Source organism: Schistocerca nitens, chromosome 4 (assembly GCF_023898315.1).
Source record: "Schistocerca nitens isolate TAMUIC-IGC-003100 chromosome 4, iqSchNite1.1, whole genome shotgun sequence".
NCBI classification, from domain to species: domain Eukaryota; kingdom Metazoa; phylum Arthropoda; class Insecta; order Orthoptera; family Acrididae; genus Schistocerca; species Schistocerca nitens.
In genome coordinates, this window is record NC_064617.1 from 136917826 (window position 1) to 136944462 (window position 26637).

At 39.1% G+C, this 26637-nt stretch overlaps 1 protein-coding gene across 4 annotated transcripts in view; it reads left to right on the plus strand.

Annotated features, from left to right (window-relative positions):
- Window positions 1-26637, plus strand: part of LOC126251822 (uncharacterized protein KIAA0930 homolog) — a 126268-nt gene that overhangs the window by 50193 nt on the left and 49438 nt on the right. For all 4 annotated transcript variants that reach the window (XM_049952483.1, XM_049952480.1, XM_049952481.1 and 1 more), the window contains exons 3-8: window positions 8286-8465; window positions 8549-8650; window positions 23239-23379; window positions 23575-23713; window positions 25366-25472; window positions 25596-25758. In XM_049952483.1, coding sequence (XP_049808440.1) covers window positions 8286-8465; window positions 8549-8650; window positions 23239-23379; window positions 23575-23713; window positions 25366-25472; window positions 25596-25758 — 832 coding nt within the window. The remainder of the gene's footprint in view (window positions 1-8285; window positions 8466-8548; window positions 8651-23238; window positions 23380-23574; window positions 23714-25365; window positions 25473-25595; window positions 25759-26637) is intronic.

Genomic DNA, 26637 nt, shown 5'->3' on the forward strand with positions numbered 1-26637 from the left:
GCCCTGAATGGAGCAATCTGTACTGAATCAGACACGATTGCAGAACTCTTAGCAGAGCATTATGCTCAAAGTCCTGCTTCTACGAATTACCCAGTGGCCTTCGACTCCCTGAAAGAGTGGTTGGAACATCGGAGCATATCATTCCATACGCACCACCCCGAATCATACAATGTTCCATTCAGTGAGTGGGAATTCCAAGGTGCCCTAGCCACTTGACTTGATACAGCTCTCAGGCTGGATCACATCCACTATCAGATGCTCAAACACCTCTTGATGGACTGCCAGTGACACCTCCTAGACCTTTTCAACTGTATCTGGGTTGAGGGTAAGTCCCCAGCACAATGGTGGGAAAGCAGCATTATACTGGTGTTGAAATCTGGCTACTTGAGTCTTGGGGCATTCTGGCTCTGTCTCAGGGCAGATTCTGTAAGGGCCGCTCTGCCACCGATAATCGGGACTGCCTGGAGTCTGCCATCCGTACAGCATTTGCCCACCATCAGCATCTGGTTGCAGTCTTTTTTGAAATGCAGAAGGTGTACGATACAACATGGCGACATCACATCCTCACCATGCTTCATGGGTGGTGTCTTAGGGGCCTGCTCCCAATTTTTATTCAAAATTTTTGTCACTTCGTTCCTTCCGCGTGAAAGTTGGTTCCTCCCAAGTCCAGGAGATCGGGGTCCTGCAAAGCCCTGTCTTGAGTGTCTGCCTATTTTTAGTTGCTATCAATGGGCTATCTGCAGCTGTGGAGAAGTCTGTATCAGCTTCTTTGTATGCCTGTACCACAACTCCACTGGAATTGCAGTTGCTGAACAGCAGCTGCAGGGCACTATCTGCAAGGCGCAGTCTTGGGCTGTAATGTGCGGCTTCCAGTTTTCGGCAGCCAAGACTTGTTCCATGCATTTCTGCTGGCGTCGCACTGTTCAGCCTGAGCCACAGCTTTATCTTGATGGCGAACCTCTTGCTGTGGTGGAGATGCATTGGTTTTTGGGATTGCTTTTTGATACCCGGTTGACTTGGCTCACTTATATTCAGCATCTTAAACAAACATGCTGGCGGCATCTTAACGCTCTTCGTTGCTTGAGTCACACCAGCTGGGGCGCCAATCAGTCTACCCTTCTACAACTGCATCAGGTGTTGATTCAGTCCCATCTCGATTATGGGAGCCTGGCTTATGGTTCGGCATCGCCTTCCGTGTTGTGGCTGCTTGACCCCATACTTCACTGCGGGATCCGACTCGCAACTGGAGCTTTCCGCACAAGCCGTGTAAGCAGCCTACTTGTGGATCTAGTGCCCTCCATTGTGGATCCAACGCCAATGACTACTGACCACTTATGCTGCACATGTTTGTAGCTTGCCTGGGCATCCAAATTACCATCTCCTGTTCCCCAACCCGGTCGTCCAGCTTCCAGAAAGAGAGCCCCAGTCAGGGTGTACAATTGCAGTTCGCATCTGGTCTCTTCTCTCTGGGCTTGCATTTTTCCCTCTCCCACCTCTTTTCCAGGCCCATATACGTATACCCCCATGGTGTGTGCCCCGCCCATGCCTTCAGCTGGATTTGGCACAAGGCCCAAAAGACTCAGTCCCTCCTGAGGCCCTCTGCTGACGATTTCTTTCCATCCTTGCCATGTTTCACAGCTCTGACATAGTTTATATTGACAGTTCGATGGTTGCTGGTAGAGTTGGTTATGCTTTTACTCTTGGGGATCAATCTGAACAACGCTCCTTGCTGGATGGCTGCAGTGTTTTCACTGCAGAGCTGGTAGCCATCTCTAGTGTCCTAGAGCATATCCACTCCCGCTCAAGTGAGTCCTTCATCATCTTTAGTGACTCCCTGAGTGGTTTACGAGCTATCGATTGGTGTTTTCCTCGCTCTCATTGGGTGATGGTTATCCAGGAGTCCATCCATACTCTTGCCTGTTGTGGCTGCTCTGTGGTTTTTGTGTGGATCCCGGGTCATGTCAGCATCCCAGGTAATGAACGTGTTGACAGGCTGGCCAAACAGGCTATCAGTGAACCGGCCATGGAGATTGGCGTTTTGGAATGTGATCTTCAGTCAATATTGTGGCAGAAAGTCCTTGGTACCTGGGTTGATGAATGGTGCACCCTGCCTTCACCCAACAAACTTTGGGTTCTCAAGGAGACCACAGGTGTGTGGCGCTCCTCCATGTGAGCCTCTCGCAAGGACTCAGTCATTCTCTGCTGACTACACATTGGCCACACCTGGCTGACGCATGGTCATTTATTGTGCCACGAGAACCCACCTCTGTGTCACTGTGGATCAGCATTGACAGTGATCCACATCTTGTTGGACTGTCCGCTTTTAACTGTGCTCAGACAGATGTTTGTGGTGCCTGATATGCTCCCTGGACTCTTAACGAGTGACGCTGCAATAGCAGGCTAAGTTTCGAGTTTTATTCGAGTAGGGGGCTTTTATTGCTCAATCTAAGGGTTTGTCTCTTTTTGTGTGTTGGGACTGGCCTTTTTCCTCCAGTTTTAGATTGGGTTTCTTGGTAGTTGACCTTCACCCCCCCCCCATTCCCCCCCCCCCTCCCCCCTGTGGTTGGCCAACCACTGTAACACTCTGTGTGCTTTTATTTCCTTTTTTCTGGTATTTGTTTCTTGTTCTGTGTTATCCCTTGTCCTCTCCATTGCTTGTCTTTATTCCTTGTGCATGTTTCATGGTCGTGGAAAAAGGGACAGATGTCCTTTGCAGTCTGGTCCCTTCAACCCCACAAACCAACCAACCAACCAACCCTGGAACTCTGTTCTCTGGGCCACTTTTATTTGCCTCGCCCTGGACTGAATTCAATTTGTTGACACAAATTTATCAGCCAAAATTTAGATTCACTATATAATAGGCCAAGCCATGTCTTATGGAAAATGATCTACTTGTACACTACTATCAGCTCCTACCTTTTAGAAGCTTACAGATACTCCACATGTTGACAAAATGAAAATTGCAAAGTTTAAAAAATTTAAATGTGAAATAGCCCTCCATCCAGTTTGGGATTAACCTGATGCTACTGGTAATATTAGAAGCTAAAATAAATTCAGTAGGCGATCACTGAGCTATTTGTAACTTAATAACCCAGTTTATTAATTTTGATGTGAACTTAATTTGATTCGACAGTTGAGCTTGCATTTCTTTACCCCCACATAGTGCTGTGATCGATCCCTTCATCCAAGTGGTGCTTTTGTGTTACCACTGCAGACAATCATGTTGAAAGTGTCTGGGTCTCCACAAGCAAAACAACTGACCTGTTTCATGCCATGCAGGTGATACCTTTCGGGTGCCCTATCCACAGTGGATGCTTCACTCTTGGCCCCCTGACTATGATTGACATATCTAATCCCTCCAGTCTTATGAACCAAGACTTTTAAGTCCACAAAGCTTTTGGATTGTTGGACAAACATGATACATGACCTGTCCAGTGGATTAATACCCTCTACAGTGTTTGACTGGTCTCCTGTTTGACATTTGAAAACCACAATGCTTTTGCTACAGTTTTCACTCTACTCAAATATTTGCCAATTATTTCCCAATTACCTTATTCGTGACCATAATGAGTATCAATCAGTTGTCACATTGCTCTGTGAGGATTACCTGTAGGGCAGATTGTCCATGAAAACTTTTATCTTTTTCCTGTGATACTACCAAGGAAGCCACTCACTGAACCAGACTTCTCTTCACACACTGGAAACACATCTACATGATCTAAATGTCCCAGAGCCCACACACTTTCATTTACTCAGTGACACCAAATAACATAAAAATTACACAGTAGCCATAGCCGTATCAACTGAAAACTCTTGTCCTTGTTCAATTATTTCCAAAAAAAGTGTGAACTGACTTTGAAAACTTTTTATCCCATTAACTACCATGTGCATGAAGACCAACTAATTCAAGATTCCAGCAGCCTTCACCAACTTGTTTCAGGTTTACTATAGACCTATATCACTATACTGAAGCTAGTGACAACTTATCATTTAGTGAGGCCTTTGCCTGTAGGCACACCACCGTGTCACTGTTCCCCTCTTGTACATATTAACTTCAAATCATGCAAACATTCCTATAGTGCACTATGCGCTTCCCATTCCAGAAATTTAATAAACATATCAATCTTGGCCAATGCTAACTGAAGTGCTGCACTGGCAGTATTTCCATCATCTCCCCTTGAAATTAACTGCACAGGTTCTCCCAATACAAGGCAAAGCTGTTGGATCAGCTCAGGTTTGGGACCTCCAGGAGTCTGTCCACAGATGGTGGATTCATAGGCCAGTTCACCCTTTTGAAGCAACTTCATTCTGGGAGGATGGCTAACAGGCATATCCGCAACCGTACAGGATTGGAAAGATAAAAATTCTCACAACATTTATTCTTAATCTATGACTACACCACTTCTCATGTACACAACCACTTTCTCCTACCATTGGAAAGGTAAATTTTGCAGTAGTATTGGACTGTGGATTAAAAGCTGCTGGGAATTGTTGAGGATGCAAATATTTTTACAGAGTGATAAAGCATTATTACAAAATACTGTAAACAAAATTTGCTTATACACAACAAATGTTCCTAGTGTTAAGAAACAATAATAAAACTATTCTCAAAGCAGGCAGTGAGATAATAGAAACAGTGTGTTCTGTATGCAACTTTAACAGGAAATCATACCCAAAGGCACCATAAAATGCAATAAGTGAACAAAAGCATAATGCTCCCTGGTTCCTCACTCACATCTCTTGGCGTGTGTATCATGCTATACTATTCCGTATTTACCGGGCCATGGTTTCATCCCAACTTGATTATAGTGCCAGACTTACATCTCAGGGGCACATTTGTCTGTGAATTATTGGACCCAGTACATTATTGCGAAGTAAGTTTGGTCATGGTGCCCTCTGGCCATTTAAGTGGGGACATTACCAGATTCTTTTTGCATCTAAGGTAAATTGATCCCCTGACACTTGCCCTCAGTTGAGTTTACCAGTTGGATTGTACCTAGACCCTCTGCTAAACATTCCCCTTAGAATATGCTCCCCATGCACTCCTCTTTCGTTAGCACCCAGACCATGAATTAGGACCAGTCTGTTTCAAGGACTTCATGAATATTAAGGTGATACTATCATTTACACTGCCTGAAAACCATGAATAGAATGAGAAATGCTTTTATATCTCCCACTAGTGAGTAACAACATTCATTGTCGGGATCTTAATTGTTTTTTGGCAGAGCTGATAGGCATTAAGAAAGATCCATATATTATTACACACACCTCCTTTGGCCATGTTTTAATTCACAGTGTCTCGATGGTTAGTTTCCAGGTTATTGATCAATTTTACTCTTGTCACACTGTGAGATCTGGTATGCACCATATTTTCTCTGAACTTAGTTGTGCTACTTGCTCAGTTGTCTTTGGCTACCACATTAAGTGGGTGTTTTGGGAAATGGACTTACTGACTTTTTATCTAGAGGAGCAACAACTCACACAACATTCAGTGTGAGATGGAACAATATGTGGTGGTGCAATTGTAATATGAGCAAATTCTGCACTGCCAAGGATACTATGGCTGCACAATGCTTCTCCTTATGCTCCTCCCAGAAACAATCCACTATCCTATGTTGCCTCTGCATCATTCATTTCAGATTTACCCTTAGTTTTATCTTATTTAATGAATCACCCCCACATAGTGGGTGGGAGCCTTACAAACAGTAACCTACATCCTAGTGGACTGCTTCCTTCTAACTAACCATACCAAGCATGGTGTTCTGAATTCTCTGCCTCTAATTCCGAGGAATGATGTACACACAGTTGCCTGGTTCTAAATTTTCTCTGAGAAAGTGTTTTTTTTAAACACAGGTACAACATTTTAAAACTGATTTTGGGATAGGGGTAGGATGGTTGGGTTTGTGGTGTGTGTCATCGCATACTGGCCACGATAGCCTCTTGAGTCTATCTCCTCTGCCACCTGCCATGATAATTCCTCTTTTAATCTGTTTTAATTACTTTTAGAGACAATTAATCCCTTTTCCTGCTACATCTTGTTTTACTTTTTTAGGAGTGTCTCTTCACGTAGCACTTTGACAAGGGCAAAACCTTAAGCATTCCTTATCCTTGATTCTAGTTGATGACAGAACAATAGTTTTATGCTTCCTCCAAGAGACTAGGTTCTATTTGCATCTTTAAAACTTTGAATAGAATGGTTTGTGGGTTGGGGTGTGATGGTTGTGGGAGGGATGAAGTATGAACAGTATGATGCGCCCCAGGGGACTCTTCACTACAGTTACCACCTACTGACCTGATTTCCACTCGTGTCTTATTTTACTATTGTAGATCCTCCTGATGTTCATTACATTTTCAGCCTTTTCACTTTTGCTATTACCACTCTTTTAGCTAGAAGGAATTATTTTTTTCCGTTATTGTCTTACCGCTGCATTGGATTAGTAGGGAGGGTTAGATGTGTGGGTGGTGTCTCTCACTGCAGAAGAGCCCTGCAGTTGTATGCTTTTTAACCTGCAGACCAGTTGGACCTAATCTTTTGCCTCTCTTTAAATTATTTTCCATCTTTGGTATCAATATTACTTTCAGTACTTCAGTTTTGCCACGCCTACGAACTATTATGATTTGATCAAACTCGTGGCTATCATCACCAACTCCAGATAGCCTACCCCCTTGGACAAGGGACTGATGACCACACTGTTTAGTACTTTTAACCCCCCCTCCCCCACCCCATTCCCCACCACCCCCCAAACAATTCCACCAATTATATACATTGAAAGCCAGGCCTTATCTGATGACTGCTAACCTGATGTACTAGATTGGAAAGATGCATAGTCCAAATAACGAAAACTGGATCTATACAAAAATATACCACCAAAAAGATAAAGAAAAACTGAGTGATATGGTGCAGTGGTTAACACGTGGGACCAAAATTTGGGCAGATGGTAGTTCAAATCCCCATCTGGTCATAAAATAGTTTTATGTCATGTCCCTAAATCGCTGAAGGTAACTTGTGATGGATTTTTCAAAAGCACGGGACCAATTTCCTCCTTCAGCCTTATTATACTCTTTCAGATGCCCTCATCATTTAATTGGATGTTTCTTGATAAATTTTCTTTTCTAAGACCTAGAGATCATAGATACTGTGTGCAAATTGATTCAGAATAGGTGTCTTCACTTTTGGGAGTTCAGAGATGAGAAACAGTTATTTGGTGCAATATGAACAGATGGTTGCCATCTAGAGACAGTGACTTAGTGGTTGATGATGATGATGATGATGATGATGATGATGATGATGATGATGATGATTCACTTCCTCATCAAGAGGTAACATCACAAATAAGATCAATTACATTGTCATTTAACTCCTCTCAGTGACATTAAAAATTCTTTCATAAACACTGTACACAACTGGAGATATGTAACTGGATCTAAAATAGTTAAAATACTTGGGTGGATATAGGAAAGAATACCCTTGATGAGCAAGTTGTCAGTTTAACTTAGGGAGCGTATGTTGACATTTGACTACTTTGATTTCCCAGATAATCTACCAATCATTTTATTGTTCTGACATCAGTGATAAATAGATCAATCAACTTCAGATGACTCAGTAAATACGAAGTTTAAGAAGGTATAGTTCATATTAGACATCACATTAGTGCCCACATAACTTGTGCTAAACCATGAGAGAATAAAACAGAGAAGTTTAAATATTTAGCCTTGTGTATAAAGTCTGACATCTCTAAGAAAGATGATCAACTGGATGGAACTGACGTACTGACTTACCAAACGTGTTCATAACAAACTGTTAGCATCTATCAATCCCACGTTCAGTCAGTTCTTCATGAGCAAGCTGTGTACAAACCATAATGCCCTGCAAGTAATAAAAGATCTGGCTGAATAACCTGTGTCAAAGGAAGAAAGCTTCTGGAAAGATCATGTTCTTGATCAAATTAAATGAAGAGTAGATAGTGAATGCACTTATGAGCATTATTCAAATATTATTATGAAAATAACAAACCTTTTAAATAGGTGTGTGTGTTTTTTATCTATTCTGGTGAAGGCCTCTTTGGCCAAAAGCTTTGTTTAACACTCTGTTTGTTGTGCCTATCTGTTAATCAGCATCTCTACTTACCAACAAATAGTTTAAAGTTGTTTTCATATTGCTTTAATATTAAACTTTTCCTATTTGACTTTCGCTTTAAATTCCAGAGAAATATACTTTGAAGTTCATCCTCATAATGTGGTTGTTATGACGTAGCAATTGCTTGAAATTTGCAATTCACTTTCAGACAGAAGTAGACGTGTTCCGCAAAGACAGTCGGAAACTACCTATTGGTGACCCTGACATTGACTGGGAAGAAACAGTTTATTTAAATCTCATTATACATCAGTTTGACTACACTCTCACACTAGCTATATGCACAAGAACAAGTCCTAATGAACTACAGGTCCTGAAAAGACATTCACAGGTTAGTTTCCATCAGCAGTTTTAAATTTGTTGTCGGTTTAAACTTTGTGATAATGTTGTTTAATATGTACATATGCCTTTCAGAAAGTTTATGCTTCTCCAAGCCGCAGACGGATGGATATGAAGGGAGAGGTGGAAGAAATGACGTATCCTCATATTTGTTTCATGGTTGACAATTTTGATGAGGTATGATCCACGTCTTTTCGTCAATGTGGCATTTTGAGACTGTTAAATAAAGTTTGTTGTGTATTCTGATGTTTTGTTGTTACCTTGCATAGAAATTTAACAAAGAAATGAAATTTGTTAACCATGGGATAGAAACTAATCTTGATACTCAGATTCTGAGCATTGGAGTTTACTTATAGATACTCAAAGTATTAATGAAATTATTCAGTTGAACTAATATTTGCTAACTAAAAGGCAGTTTCATTTGTATAATAGAGAGAGAAAAAAATAGTCTTATATATGTGTGCATGAATGCACCTGTGAACTGCCTTTATGGCCCACCACAGTCAATGTCCCTGAAAGATATATATATATATATATTTTTTTTTCCATGAACACATGAATGTGTTTAAGGGGTGATCAAATATTTTCTGTTTGAGGGCATTGCTGAGGCATATATATGATGTTGCACAATTCCAATGCAGGTGTATGAGCACTGACATGTAGGCAAGGGATTAGAGTGACATTCTTGTCTTTCTGATGTGTGTGGGATAAATGCTGAAATATGAACTACCTCAACATTATTACCAAATGTGTCCAAATAGGACCAATATGCTGTTACCCTTCTCTTGGCTGCTGAAGGACAGTCACCTATAAACATCCACCAGAGAATGAAAAATGTGTGTGGGGCACCACAGCTGTCAAAATTCTGTGGTTGCAATTAAACACAAGATCCTGATTGGTCTGGGAGGCCAACAGAAGTTAAGCCAACTCAAGTAGGAGACACTCGAGCACCTGCCCTATAGTCCTGATATCTCTGCATGCAATTATCACACCTTCAGTCCTTTAAAAAAGGCCTTGGAGGGTCGACAATTCCTGTTGGGTGAGGAAGTGAAGGAGGCAGTTACTGATGTCCTTATGCAGCAGGACATGATTGCTTCATGGCTCATGGAAGTTTTGCCTGATTGGCATACCAGTTCTGGACTGTAAGGCCTGTGAACAGAAACTTTTTAATCGCCTGTTATACGTGCATTGCAACGCAACTTCTCAGTAACTCCGAATGCAGAGCAAGCAAGTTTCAATAATCGTGCATATATAGTTGAGTGCAACTGCTACGGCAATGGCTGTTGGAATGCATTTAATATTTGTCAGTAATTATTAGCATGTATTGTATGCATTTGGATTTTTTTACAACCTTGATCACAATTAGTAAATTTGAATGATTACTGGGTTTGGCATTTTGAAATCACCAGACCTATATGAAGAAAGACAAAAAATATATCAGTGAGCTTATGCTGAAAGTAGCCAACTTCGCTATATGTTTCACTATCCCATTCATTTGGTTTCTTAATTTATAATAACCACTGCACAGGGAACAATCATAAAACTGCAGTAATTATCAAAATAACAAAAAGGAAGTCATTAGGGAAGCTGAAATTACAAATATTAACAGCCTGTAAAAAATTGAGAAAGGGGCAAGAAGTTATATTTATCATGCTACTGTTGATTATTGAGAGTAATGTTGTAGTGAAGAAACAACAAGTAGTATTACATTTAAATTTGCGGAGAAAGAAAACACTCTTTAGTGCAAAATTGTTGAAACAATAGATTGTTCAATAATAAGAAATAATTTGCCATTTAAGTTGCCAATACAGAAATGAAAGTGTAATAATTTGAGTGTGATTGGCAAACTGTGAAGGGACAAAAATGAAGGTCAAGAATCCATTGTAAAACGCCGAAATGGAGAGTACTGTTATGACGCCAAACAATTATTAGGAGTAATAGCAGAATTTCAGTAAACTAAAAGAAATGTCACGAGGGTTTTTATTCCCATAACTACCGTTTTAAATTGCTCTTGAGGTAGGTTTGGGGTTGTAGTGTCTCTTGCCAGAGGCAAGACCTAGGGACCCTCAAACCTTACAACCATACATTTAGCTCATTCATAACATGGTACAATTTCAAATGTGTCATCCCTTGTCTCTTACTTTAATATACAGGGTGATTTTAATTAAAAAGTTAAACTTTCAAACCATAGAAATAACACCACTGGTCAGAATGACATCAAATTGCAACGGAATATTATCGGAGAACGGGGAAAACGTATGGCAGAAGAAAAATAAGTAGTTACAAAATGTAGCAATAGATGGTGCTGTAAGCATCATACTACTGGTCAACTTCAAATGACAAATCATACAACAATGCCTAAGGTTTATGTATGACATTAAACAAACTGTACTACTCAATTTGCATGGGTGTACAGGTGTGATACTGTTAGTTATGTAAGCCCATCCCCTACAACAAGGTCCTATCACATCATATGGGAAAAATTGGTTTTTAATTGTCCTGAGGCCAAAAGCAGCATAAAAAGCGTCAATCAAAATCAAATCATATTATTAATTTCTGTGTGGCTGGTACAAAACATGTTCAGTGTGCTGTCCACAGTTTTCTGCAACAAGTTGAAATCGAGAAACAGCATGATCCACAACTAATCGAAGTGTTTCCAGGATCACGTTCAGAATGTGTTGCACATTGCGTGCCTTGAATGCAGCTAAGTTTGCAATTGGAACACTGAACACAACACCTTTCAGATAGCCCCACAGCCAGAAGTCACATGGATTAAGATCAGGTGATTAGGGCGGCCAGGCTGTAGGGAAATAGCGGCTGATAATTCTAGCATATCTCACTAGGGGTAACATAGATACTGCCTACAGGAAGATTAAAGAGACCTTTGGAGATAAGAGAACCACTTGCATGAACATCAAGAGCTCAGATGGAAACCCAGTTCTAAGCAAAGAAGGGAAAGCAGAAAGGTGGAAGGAGTATATAGAGGGTCTATACAAGGGTGATTTACATGAGGACAATATTATGGAAATGGAAGAGGATGTAGATGAAGATGAAATGGGAGATACGATACTGCATGACGAGTTTGACAGAGCACTGAAAGACCTGAGTCGAAACAAGGCCCCCGGAGTAGACAACATTCCATTAGAACTACTGATGGCCTTGGGAGAGCCAATCCTGACAAAACTCTACCATCTGGTGAGCAAGATGTATGAAACAGGCGAAATACCCTCAGACTTCAAGAAGAATAGCAGGTGTTGACAGATGTGAAACTTACAGAACTATCAGTTTAATAAGTCACAGCTGCAAAATACTAACGCGAATTCTTTACAGAAGAATGGAAAAACTAGTAGAAGCCGACCTTGGGGAAGATCAGTTTGGATTCCGTATAAATATCGGAACACGTGAGGCAATACTGACCCTACGACTTATCTTAGAAGCTAGATTAAGGAAAGGCAAACCTACGTTTCTAGCATTTGTAGACTTAGAGAAAGCTTTTGACAATGTTGACTGGAATACTCTCTTTCAAATTCTGAAGGTGGCAGGGGTAAAATACAGGGAGCGAAAGGATATTTACAATTTGTGCAGAAACCAGATGGCAGTTAAAAGAATCGAGGGGCATGAAAGGGAAGCAGTGGTTGGGAAGGGAGTGAGACAGGGCTGTAGCCTATCCCCGATGTTATTCAATCTGTATATTGAGCAAGCAGTGAAGGAAACAAAAGAAAAATTCAGAGTAGGTATTAAAATCCATGGAGAAGAAATAAAAACTTTGAGGTTCGCCGATGACATTGTAATTCTGTCAGAGACGACAAAGGACTTGGAAGAGTAGTTGAACGGAATGGATAGTGTCTTGAAAGGAGGATATAAGATGAACATCAACAAAAGCAAAATGAGGATAATGGAATGTAGCCTAATTAAATCGGGTGATGCTGAGGGAATTAGATTAGGAACTGAGACACTTAAAGTAGTAAAGGAGTTTTGCTATTTGGGGAGCAAAATAACTGATGATGGTCAAAGTAGAGAGGATATAAAATGTAGACTGGCAATGGCAAGGAAAGCGTTTCTGAAGAAGAGAAATTTGTTAACATCGAGTATAGATTTAAGTGTCAGGAAGTCATTTCTGAAAGTATTTGTATGGAGTGTAGCCATGTATGGAAGTGAAACATGGACGATAAATTGTTTGGACAAGAAGAGAATAGAAGCCTTTGAAATGTGGTGCTACAGAAGAATGCTGAAGATTAGATGGGTAGATCACATAACTAATGAGGAAGTATTGAATAGGATTGGGGAGAAGAGAAGTTTGTGGCACAACTTGACTAGAAGAAGGGATCGGTTGGTAGGACATGTTCTGAGGCATCAAGGGATCACCAATTTAGTATTGGAGGGCAGCGTGGAGGGTAAGAATCGTAGAGGGAGACCAAGAGATGAATACACTAAGCAGATTCAGAAGGATGTAGGTTGCGGTAGGTACTGGGAGATGATGAGGCTTGCACAGGATAGAGTAGCATGGAGAGCTGCATCAAACCAGTCTCAAGACCGAAGACCACAACAACAACAACAACAACAACAACAACAACAATTCTAGCATTTCTGAAATGGCACTTCAGCAGCTGCTTCTGGATTTGCAATGTGTGGAGGTGTGCCATCTTGCATAAAAATGATCCCATCCACGCTGTTGGAGAGCTGAAATGACATGGTTGTGCAAAAGACACTCACAGTGCTCACCAGTGATGGTACAGGTAACAGGACCGGAAGCACCTGTCTCTTCAAAAAAATATGGCCCTATGATAAATGATGCTGTAAACCTGCACCACACAGTGAACTTTTCAGGATGAAGTGGTACTGGTTGGTTTGCGTGTGGATTTTCTGTCACCCGTATATGACAATTCTGTGTATTGACATATCCTGTCAGATGGAAGTGGATTTCGTCTGTCCACAAAATCTTCCATGGCCAATCATTGTGCGCTTCAATGTGAGCAAGAAATTCTAAGGCAAAGATCTCTCTTGCTGGCAGGTCAACAGGAGGCAACTCATGCACATGGGTAATTTTGAATGGATAGCAAAGAAGGATGTTTTGTAGGATGTTATGCACCGTGCTCATGGGTATGTCCAATGTTTGGGAAATTCTCCATGCACTACACATTTGCACACCACCACTCATCTCCTCCTGTATTTCTGTGGCCAGTGCTTTCACTGACGTTGAATCAATCATTTTCCTCCCTCTATAAGGTAGCACACCAAAAGAACCCATCTTTTCAAATTTCTAAATCATTTTCTCCAGACCCACAGCAGTCATCGGACCAACACCTTTTTTCAAATCCTTCAGTGTCCAGAACTTCTACAGAGCAAAGTGTGCACAGTCCTCATTGTTGTAATACAGCTTTACAAGCCGAGGGTGATACTGCATTGAGACAGTCATGGTGTACATCACTGACGCGAAAGGAGGAAAAGCCGTGCACCTGATGTGTTTATACTAACTTCAATGGGTTGTGTGCATGACAGGTGTTTTCATTTATGTATTCTGACATACAGCACCATCTATTGATCAATTTTCACCCTATTTTTTTTCTTCTGCCATACATTTTCACCCTTCTCCGATAATATTCCGTTGCAATTTGTCATCATTCTTACTAGTGGTGTTATTTCTACAGTGTTTTGAAAAAAAAAGGTTCAAATGACTCTGAGCACTATGGGACTCAACATCTTAGGTCATAAGTCCCATAGAACTTAGAACTACTTAAACCTAACTAACCTAAGGACATCACACACACACTTGCCCAAGGCAGGATTCGAACCTGCAATCGTAGCAGTCCCGCGGTTCCGGACTGCAGCGCCAGAACTGCTAGACCACCGCGGGGCCGGCAGTGTTTTGAAAGTTTAACTTTAATTTATAATCACCCTGTATATCAGATAGTAATGTGGAAATATGAAAATGTAGCAAATAAAACAGGCAGAAGGGAATACACATGTCTGAAAAATTTGATTGACAGAAAGAAGAAACCAGTCTATGTTTTGGTGAAATTTAGAAACGCACAAGGCAATATTGGCCTTAAGACTTATCTCACAAGATAGACAAACCTTCATTGACAGCATTTGTAGATTTAGAGAAAGCTTTTGACATGTTTACTAGAAAAAAAGCTTTAAAATTCTGAAGGTAGCATGGATAAAATACAGAAAGCAAAAGGTCATTTCTAACCAAACTGAAGTTATAAGGGTTGTAGGACTTGAAAGGAAGCAGTAATTGAAACAGGGTTGTAGCCTATCACCATTATTATTCAGTAGGTACATTGAGCAAGCAGTCAAGTAAACCAAGAAATAGTTCGGAAAGGAAATTGGAGGTGGTCAGGGAGATGTAACTTTGTGTTTTGTGGATGATAGTGTAATTGTCAGAAATTGCAAAATACTTAAAAGAGCTGTTGAACAGAATGTATAGTGCATTGAAAACAGGTTATAAGATGAACATCAACAAAGGTAAGACACAGTTAATGGAATGCAGTTAAATAAAAACAGGCAATGCTGATGGGTTTAGATTCGGAAATGAGACACTATAAGTAGTGAGTTTTGCTGTTTGTGGAGCAAAATAATTGATGGTGACTGAAGTTCAGAGGATACAAAATGCAGGCTGTCAATACCAAAAGAGCGTTTCTGAAAAAGAGGAATTTTTTAACGTCAAATATAAATTAAAATGTTACAAAATCTTTTCTGGAGATACTTGTATGGAGTGTAGCTTTGTATGATTGTGAAATGTGGATGATAAACAGATTATTGTAGGAATAAGTATAAATTTTGAAATGTCATTCTGCAGAAAAATGCTGAATATTTGGTGGTTAGATCAAATAACTAATGAGGAGGCACTGAATTGAAAGGGGGAGAAAAGAGTTATTGCATAGTGTGACTAAAAGAAGGGATTGGTTGATAGAACACACCATGAGACGTCCAGGAATGATCTTTTTGGTAATGCTGGAAAGTGGAAGGGGTAAAAATTGTAAATAGAGACCAATACTCAAATGCAGTAAGCAGGTTCAAATGGATTTAGATACAGTAGTTTTGCAGAGATGAAGATGCTTTCACAAAATAGCCTAGCATAGGGAGCTGCACCAAACCAGTCTTTGGACTGAAAACAACCACCACCACCACCACCACCACCACGACGACGACAACGACAACAACAACAATAATGTGAATGGATGACAACACTTAATATTGATACTGAAGGAGCACTGTCAGCACACTGAGAAAATGGATCACTGGGTACATACCAGAGAATGAGCTTCATGGCCAGTTCAGCTGAGGGGACCTTATCATGTCCATTGACAGCACTCCATCAATACCAGCACCTCCCTCTCCTTTCCATCAAGTTATGCATGTGTATAACTGTTAACAGTGTACCTTTACACAATGTAATTAAAGTCCATGAGCATTATATTACACAGATTCCCTCCTCAACCAAGGAAGCAGTAAATTGGGAGCACTAGTCTTGTGTGTGGTTTCCTGTACAATTACACTACACTTTCATAGAACCCTTCCGACAAATCTGAATCCTGCATTTACCTTCCTTATTGCTCATTTTAAATGTATGTCCTACTTCATACAAATTTGTAGCAGTACTTCTAGATATTTAAACAATGTAACAGGTACCCCAAGTCCACTACTGGACTTGTACTCATGAGTTATTAGGCTCTTTCTTTTTAGAATGGGCTTTATGTAGCATTTATCCACATTTAAAGAACTGTGCCATTCATTGCCCTGAGTGTAAATGCTATTAAAGTGTGTTTTCATTTCCTCATAAACATTACCCTCATGCAGGCAACAGCATCACTAGCAAATAATCCAAAAGTTTTGCTGTTTGATAAATTGTTTGTGTATGTGGAGAACGTTGATAGTCTTGCAATGCATCCTATGGTCTCACCTGATGTTGCTTTCATTTGTGTTGAACAGTTGTGGTTGAATACAATATACAGGCTTCTATTCGTAACAGGTTCTTCAAGCCAGTCACATATTTCTGTAAATACTTTGATTAATCAATCTCAGTTGCCTTGTTGTGGTAGTCAGATGTGTTTTAGAAATCAAGAAAGATGAATTACCTGTTCACCTGCATTTATGACAACTAGCAAAAGATTTTCTCTAATCCATTGCTGATTCTTTGAAAAGTCTTCATTTCCTCCAGGAAAATCATAATGTTAAGAGTTCATAACAAGCTGTAGGATGTGACAACAGATGAAAATTTTGTACATCTGTTCTTTTCACTTCTTGTATGATTATTCACTACATGAGAGAGTCTAGGTAACTGCAAACTAGGAAAGGGGCTGATCCTGCAGCATATTCGATGTAGTCTCAATTATTTGTTGGATGTGTTCCAATCTTAATCATCCCCTGCAGTTTTTTTCCCTGTAGAGCTCCCTCTAGTACCATGGAAGGTATTCCCACACATCCTATGAGCCTGTCCCATCTAGTTGTTAGTTGGTAACTGAAGAAAACTTCACAAGCCAAGATCATCAAAATAGCATTTTTTTGGATGACTGTTTTCGACAGAGCTTTGTTGTTGACAAAGGATCTGATAACAGCATTGCTGTGTTGAAACCAGCCATCCAATAAAATGCTTTTTTAGTGATCTTGGATTGTGGAGTTCACCTCTGTTACCGTACCTTGCAGATTGCCCCGTAATTCTTGCCAGTGTTTTCCATATGTTCCTTTCTTTACTGATTCTGCAGAGAATCTCATCATTCTTTATCATCATACGTAATTTCCTTCTCTAGCACCTCATCTCAGATGCTTTGATTCTCTTCTTTTCCAGTTTCCCCACAGTATGCTGATTCACTATTATACAGTACTGTGCTCCAAATGTACATTCTCAGAAATTCCTTCTTCAAATTAAGCCCAATTTTTGTTACTGAAAGATTTCTTTTAGGCAGGGATTCCCTCAGTGCTTGTGCTGATCAACTTTTTATTCCATCCTTGCTTCATCTACTGTGTTACTTTGCTTCCATGCTACCAGAATTTCTTAACTTCATCCATTTCATTGTCACCAATTTTGATGTTAAGTTTTGTACTCGCATTCGGGAGGACAACGGTTCAAACCCGTCTCCAGCCATCCTGATTTAGGTTTTCTGTGATTTCCGTAAATCATTTAAGGCAAATGCCGAGATGATTCCTTTGAAAGGGCACAGCCGATTTCCTTCTCAGTCCTTCCCTAATCTGAGCTTGTGCTCAGTCTCTAATGACCTCGTTGTCAATGGAACGTTAAACACTAATCTCCTCCTGATGTTAAGTTTATCACTAGTCTCATTTCCACTACTCCTAATTACTTTTGCCTTTCTTCATTTTACTCTCAGTCCATATTGCCTGTTCATTAGACTGTTCAGTCTATGAACGAGTCCTGCAATTCTTCCTCACTTTCAGTGAAGGCAGCAGTATCATCAGTGAATCTTATTCTTGACATACTCTCACAATAAATTTTAATCCCACTCTAGAACTTTTCTTTTGGTTTTTATCATGGCTTCTTCAATGTATAGACTGAACAGTAGGGACAAAAGACTGCTTCGCTCTCTTGCACACTATTTCATTTGAGCACTTAGTTCTTGGTCTTCCATTTTTATTCCCCCCCCCCCTTTTTTTTTTTTTTACAAATTGTATGTTACCTATCTTCCCTAATAGCTTACTCCTATTTTTCCCAACATTTTGAACATCTTACACCATTTTACATTTAATATATCTAGATTTTTCTTGAGCCTTGCTGCCATTACGAACTGCAACATCAGAACTACAGTGGAACTTCGATTTTTAAAGTTCTACAAATTTTTTTTTTTTTTTTTTTTGTGATTTTGCACCATAAATTTGTAGTCCCTGTGAAAAACTCATAAGATCAACTCTAAAAATTCCCCGATTTCACATTTCTTCCTAGTCAGGTTTCCCTCGATTCCAAGTTCTTACTTGAAGTCTTGCTTTACTTTATCCTGGTTTCCAGCTATTGACATTTGATGTGACTGAATGAGTTATAAGTGGCACAAAGGGCAGACGGTTCATACCACAGTTGGCGGTAGAGTTTAGGGAATATTTCAGGCTGTTGTGGAGACGGGAGACATGAGAGAGGAAATGCTGATGTAATCCACGATTGGTGTTGCCAACACAAATTGCAACATTCAGCTTCACCATGCAATTGTGATACAACTACTGCTAGGTTGCAGAGGTAATGGAAAAACAAAACAGTCAATGCAAAGTGTTCCGGACCGAGCCACATATAACTCATCTTTTTGCATGTAATTTCGATGTACTGCATGCAGCAGTAATATCAATCATCAGCCTTTTAAATTCAAACATTGAGTCTCGAAGAATGTGGTCGGTCATAATCAAAGAAGTGTTGCCCATTTCTGGCTAGTGAACTCTTATTGGCTGGCGACTTTTTAAGTCACCCAATAGCCAGTACAGCCACCACACCACACTAACACTAAAAGAGCTTATCTACTGTGTGTGTGTGTGTGTGTGTGTGTGTGTGTGTGTGGGGCGGGGGGGGGGGGGGGGGTGGGAGTGGCTTTTCAACAATGAGAGTGCAAGCAGGTAGGAGTGAAAGCATTTTGTGAAGTGCTGAAAATATACTTTTCATGCTGATGATATGCTATGACAGAAATGTCACACACAAATAGAATAAGGGTTTTGTGATAGTGTATTTCAAAGACTTTCATGTTCAAGTATGACATGATACAGCTGCAACAACTACATACACTACTCACTTTTATACTTTGCGCACTGTAGATCATAAAGATTGGCAGCAATGACAGAGGGCATGAAGCGAAAATGTATCTTCTGAACTTCCTTTCAAATGTACATTTTACACAGTATACAGAAATTCACTGAGCCAATTTCTAATAAGCTCATTTTATCGCATCTCTGTTTCTCTCATCAAACCTAAAATAACACTTTCACAGTGCTGAGCATATGAAATGCAGCTCATAAGGAAAGCATTAAACAGTAACAGCAATGGTTACAAAGTTTATCATTAAGCAGATGTCCACATTTACGATTATGGCTTAAACACTTAGCTGCTGTAATGTTTTTGGTTTAATTCAATATGTTCATCAATTATTGCTTTTTTTCTGTGTGACCACAAAGGATGATCTCTTGAAAATGCAGGTTATGAGTGTATAATTTGTGGTCATAGCATGTCAGAAAATAGCTCCATTACCTTGTATCCAGATGCCAATTTCAATTTTTTTATAAGTTTATACTTGCTGCTACACAACTGTGTTTTTTTTAAGAACTGATGAAATTCATTAGCACAAATTACCGTCTAAACATTGTATTGTACATTTAATTTCCTCCACTTAGACTGATTTTATCCAAACTATTGGAAAGGATTGGAATTTTTAGTCATATATGCCAATTACATGGGTTTTTGCTTGTATTTTGGAGGGTTTTAACATTTTCCTTGATTCTGCATTTTTCTCAGTTTTGCATTTTTTAAGTCTGGACTACACAAAAATGTGAAATAGGTGTTTCACTGTACTGATAATCATATAACAGCTACTCAGTTTTCTTTTCAGTTCTTATATTCCATTCTTAAGGGATGCCCGAGGTGTTATACTGAATCTTGCACTTATCTGCCCTTTTGTCTTCAGTATTGTGGGCAGTAATATTTTTCTGAAAGTCTGATGATATTACTCCAGTATCACTGATTCTATACACCAACTTGGAATAGTCATGTGGTTGCCTCTTCCCCCAGAGATTTCAGAAATTCCAAAGTAATGTTATCTATACCTTTCATCATCTTTTTTTTTTATCATAAGCCTTCCAAAGCTCTCTTAAACTCTTGACTGTAACACTGAATCTCATTTTTGTTCCATCTTGAATTTCATTTCTTCTTTTATTCTATTATCAGTCAAGTCTTGCATTTATAGAGGCCTCCACTGTAATCTTCCCATCTATCTGCTTTCTCTTCTGCATCTAACAGTGGAATTCCTACTAGACTCTTAATGTTGACACCCTTGCTTTTAATTTCATTCAACATTGATTTGACTTTTTTTGTATGCAGAACCAGTCCTTCTGACAACAATTTCTGTTTTGATTTCTACAAATTTTTCCTGCAGCCATTTCACATTTGCTCCCTTGCACTTTCTGTTTATTTCATTCCTAAGTAATTTATATTGCTGTACTCCTATCATACCCCATATCTTTCTGCACGTTCTTCTTTTGGTAGTCAGTTGAAGTATTTCTTCTGTTACCTAATGTTTCATCAGTTATCTTCCTTGTTTGTCCACCTTCTGTAACTGCCCTTTTTAACACATTTTTACTAAATCCCTTTCTTGACTGTAATTGATTTGAAACTAACTCCCCAATGAGCTAGAGACTTGAAATTTTAAGTATAGCACAGAAATGGTTGACAGTGCAATATTAACACTCTTTCCTTTCAGTCTGTTCAGTAGGGTTAGAGGTGAAAATGATTGGCAACACCTAAAATCATGGCTGTTGTCCAGGACCAGAATGTGCTCCAGGTGGTATGTGACTGAATGAGTACAGCTGAGCAGAGAGAGGAGGGAAGAGAAGATGGCCAGAGAAAGGGGGTGAATGAAATGTGTGAATATATGTGATATACATGGATGCTGTAACTACCAAATTTGTGTGCGCTCCGCTTCATAGTTTGCGCGTGAAGTTTGTGCTTGATCCAGCCACTAGAGGCTGTGCCCCCCTGTTAGAATTATGGCTATATAGGCTGGAGCACACACACTATCTGTTTGTTGTTTATGAAATGTACTTTGTGTCTCGTGTGTTTATCCTTTTTTATGTAATAAAGTTATTGTTCTTGGGTTACAACAGCATACTCGGCCAAAGCTGGGTTCAAAAGCTAGTACATATATAAATAATTATTCACATAAAACATATATTGTCAGAATGATTAAAATCCATTGGGAAATTAACACTTACAACGCTAAAAAGCAGAAAATAATTATTTAGATAAAAATAAATTTTTAATATAACACATTTTTATATTGGACTAAAAGGTATAAAATAATTTCTCCTATCCCCAACATATTCCTAACCCTCACCGAGCGAGGTGGCGCAGTGGTTAAACACTGGACTCGCATTCGAGGGGACGACGGTTCAATCCCGCGTCCGGCCATCCTGATTTAGGTTTTCCGTGATTTCCCTAAATCGCTCCAGGCAAATACTGGGATGGTTCCTTTCAAAGGGCACGGCCAACTTCCTTCCCCGTCCTTCCCTAATCCGATGAGAACTATGACCTCGCTGTCTGGTCTCCTTCCCCAAAACAACCCAACTCCTAACCCTCTACAGACAGCCCTGAAAATAAAAGCTTGTGAATGTTTAATAGCTATGACAATACTTTTAAGATCTGCAATTAGAAACAGGGGCACATGCAATAGATAGTAGGAGATGAACTATTCACACAGTCCAATATCTGATTTTGGAATCTGTGCCCAAGCAAGTTGTAATCTAACTGGAATCATCACATGTTGCAGAGCCTTTTCCAAGTACCTACTCCTATCGTGATTTTTGAACAGTGTATTCACTATTGCAGAACTTGGTTAGTTTTTCTCCCTCATTCCTGCTACCAAGCCCTTATTTTTCCATAACTATGTCTTCTATTCCTTCCCCTACTACTGCATTCCAGTCATTTTTGAATATCAGATTATTATCTCCCTTTACTTTCTGACTTACTCAATCAGTATCCTCATGCACTTTCTCTATCACTTCATCTTTTACCTGTGATGTTGGCAGTTCCATCTGGAAAGTTATTGTAGGCATTGGTTTACTGTTGGTTCTGATGAGAACAACTTTATCACTGAATTGCTCACAGTAATTTATTCTCTGTACCACCTTCCTATTCATAACCAATCCAATTCCTGTTACGCCATTTTCTGCTGCTGTTGATATTACTGTATATTCATCTGACCAGAAATCCTTGTCTCCTTTTCTTTACACTTCACCCACCCAAATTGCGTCTTTTCATTCCTTTTTCAGATTTCGTTGCTTCCCTACCACAGTGGCAGTCAGTGTTATCCATCTGTTGGTTTTTCTTTTTCTCGGGGTTATCTCCTCCTCGGACTAACAGGGAACTAACTTGAAATCTTTTGGCAATAGGCAGATACTCATCAGAATTTTTCGATTACAGGTCAAATGTTCTGTGGACACACATTGTCTCTCTTTAATGCAGTGGAAACCACTGCCTTCTGCATCACCATGTCATTGATTAGTGCCAATTCATGTTCCTTTCAGGGGCAGTATCCCACCCGAAAGGCAAGAGGTTCCCTGAAACTCCGTCTGCTCCTTTGCCCTCTTTGACAAGGCTGTTGGCAGGTTGTCTCCTAATGATGGAAGTCTTCAGCTGCCATTTCTAATGAAATTTATTCAAAATTTTGACAGTGGCTCAGTTAGAATTCAGGGCGTAGGATGCCAGTCAAAGATGCTACCCATAGACAATGGTTTGTTCATTTGTTAGTCTCCATTGTTTTTTAGTTACAGTTGTTTATTTTTCATTATTGTGTGTGTGTGTGTGTGTGTGTGTGTGTGTGTGTGTGTGTGTGTGTGCAGCAGTCAAACATTAATGTGGTAGTTTTTTCAAGCATGAATATATTCTCAAATATGGAATTTAAGATCCTGTCTGAATTCCTATTAATTGTACATTTTGTGTGATTTTATATAGTATTAAGTTTCAGTGGTATCAAGGTACACAAATAAATTTTACTCATTGTTTTGAGAATTTATTTGCTTCCTCATTTCACACTTTACTAATTCAGAATGCTAAAATGTTGTTACAGGTATTTTGTGACATACTGGTTAGAGATGGCGAGATGGTGTGCGTAGAGCTTGTGGCATCTGACAGAGATGGTGCCATTCAGGGTGTCATTTTTTTGGGTTCTATTAGATATGATGCCCTGAAGAAAGTCTATGATGCCAGGGTAAGATTTATCATAAAGTTCTGGTCATTTAATTTTTTAACTATAATTGTCCTTGGCACATAGTGTTTTGGAAATACAATTAAGTAATGAAATTATTCATATACATTTTCATTAGTAACACATAATTAAAATAGTTCAGTCTTAGTACTTACAAAAATTATTTTCATTGTGTGTGTTGTTGGCATCTGTCTGCAGTCAAGCTTAAGTAGCAAAATGGCACAGAGAATGACTTTTGGATTGTTCTCTGGTGCAACAACACAACGTGTAGAATTTGTACGGATGAAAGGTCCACAAGGAAAAGGCCATGCTGAAATGGCAGTAACTAAACCTAAAGGTGGGTATAATTGTGCTGTTAATTGTTAGCTGTGTACTTATTAGTTGGTTTTGTGTCATGGCCAGTAAATGCGATATGTGTGTGACACATCTAGAGTTTTAGTGGTCAAGTCTATGTCTTGCACTTCAACTGCTAACAAAATCAGGTTCATGCAGAGAAAGGAACTGCCCACACAAAGAGAACAGGAAAAATTTGGTAATAGAGATTCAGCAATAGTGAGACTATGAGGACAAAGCTTATGCAAAGCAACTTCATAATACTAAGATTAGTAGAATTCCCCATGCATCATTCTAGGTACCAAAATGATCTAGAAGTTACAGGATAGGAGAAGTGTGGTGCAATGTTCCCTCTCCTTGGATCCTTAGCTTGAAACTATCTTTTATGGAACTGCTGATTATATTGAATTTTATGATTTTCTTTCTTTTACCTATTTTTCAGTTTGCAAAAACTTGAACTGTTCAATACTTGCGAAAAAGGATCAAAGTTAACTGCCATTAACAGGTAAATTGATTCTCTTATGGACTGAGTACACAATCCAATTACAGGTTGAAAGTGTCAGAGTAAAGTTTGTTATATAATTAATTAATTACTATTCTGACACAGTTAATGATGTCACTGATTTGTGTTCTGAATCCGTACCATTTGAAGCTTGTACTTTCCTAAGGTGGTGGTGGTGGTGGTGGTGGTGGTGGTGGTGGTGGTGGTGATCATCAATCATGAGGGATTGTGAGGTAGCGCTAGTACTCTATAGTTCGCTTGTTCCATCACATGACCTGCTTCATTGCTGATAATTGTCAGTAATGAAAACTACAGCTATTTCCATTTAGTCATTTTCTTAACAGCTATGGAACATTACAGAAAAAGTAGAGAACTTCAGTATATTTTCATAATCTCACAGCATCCGAGACTGTTCTTTGTGTCTGAACTGTGTGACAGCTGATGCCAGATGATGTTGCAACTATCACATGACAAATCACTTGCTGTACTTTCCTATCTTTCCCTAACCAAGTTGTTTCCTCTACCGTTCATTAGTCTCAAATGATACTTTCAGTGTTATGTCATATGGTTTGTCTATCTGTCCAGTCCCCAATCAGGAACCAGTGGCAGCACGATACATGTGCATTTCATTCTTGGAATAACAACCATTTACAAATTTTATATGTTGCCTTTACAATAAGTATTAATATAAATAACAAATCATATTAAAGAAACCATAAAACTGGTGTGACTTAATATTGTATGTGTTTCAAAACTACTCACAGATAAGTTGAGGTGAAAAAGCACTATTTTCTGCTATATTTACACCAATATGGCCTCACCCTCACTCTGCACAAAGAAAAACTAGCAGTGCTTTTGCCCTCTTCCAGTAATGCTTATGTTATTGCGTACCCACTGTCTTTGTCACTTAATAGCCAGTTTAAAGTTTTAGAGAATCTTGACGTATACACACATTCTGCGTTAATTCAGCACAAATCTCTGCATGGTTGTAGTGATACCTTTTGTGTCAGTGTCTGGACTTCAAAACTCAAAATTCTGGCAAACATGATCATTTCAGTTGTTCTACAGTGCTTTTTAACTTTTAGTTTTTACAGATATTTTCATACTTTGGATTTATATTAATATCTTCTTAAATTACATGTAAAAATGTATAGGCTCTGGAGCGGAAACCCCAACATCGGAACCTGGACTTTGTGCAACTGACATGTGGGACTCTGATTGGGATGAAGACCCGGAAGATTTTTTTGTTTACACACACCGGGTAATAATACATTTAGTGCATATTCTCAAATAAAATGATGATACTGTAAAGTTTTTAAAAGATACATAAAAATGTAAACTTTTGGTTTCATTTGTTAAAATAATTTGTTTGCACATTTGGTAGAGACGTTTGAGCGATCCCAGTGCAAATCTTAATAATTTTGTGCGTGGCGGATGGAAGACAAAGCCATATGAGAGTTCAGGACCTAAATCTCGATCCGAGAATGAGGGATTGGACTCAATGGCTAATGGTGTGACAGAAATAGAAGCTGGAGATGTACGAGATGGTGAGAGAAAATGATGTAGAATAATTTTTCTCTATTTTGATAGAAAATAATTAATCATGTCTGTCTTATTGTCTGACTCATTCAGTCACGGAACAGTCATTCCTTCTTTCTAATAGCTGTTTTCTTTTTATATTAAAAGAAAGAGAAGCTAAATCAATTTCTTAGCCACTCATTTTAGATTTGTGCTCCCCATAGACATCATGTGGAATCTTTTATTTATTGCTGTTTTTGAGTTCTCGGAATTTGTTGCCTTACGTCTAATGCAAAGTCACAACACTTTCATTGGCAGACTGTCTTAAAACCTACCTGTACTTCCCCTTCCTAAAACTGAAAGACTATAATTTTCGATTTGCCATATTGATTTACTAAACTTAAGATTAGTACAGCAACATTATGCTGTTTTTGCACTTTATAGAGTTTTTATTTTTAGAATCAAGAAATTAACTTTTGTTGAACATTTTTGCTGATTTATGCAATTGTTCCCAGCCACAACCCATCAAAATTAGAAAATTCCATATTATTGTTGTTATTATTATTGTTGTTGTTTTTTGTTATTATTTTGTATGTTTTGTTTGCATATTTGTTAGTATGTGTAAGTGTGTTAGTGCATTTAAGTTCTGTAGTGTTGTAGCATGTTTCAGTGTTCATATGAGTAGACACTTTTATTGCACAGCATATATTATAAATACACACAGTTTTTTGCATTAGTTTACAAAGTTCAAATTTTTTATTATTGCTGCTTTTTATGTTTATCCAGATATGCCCTCTGCTTCTCCATATGTAAAGAATTGTTCCATTGATCTTATTAGAACACGTGTTTCTTAAGGTGGTTTGGTGCTGCTTGTGCATTACTACTGGAGGGAATATAAGAGCACCCAA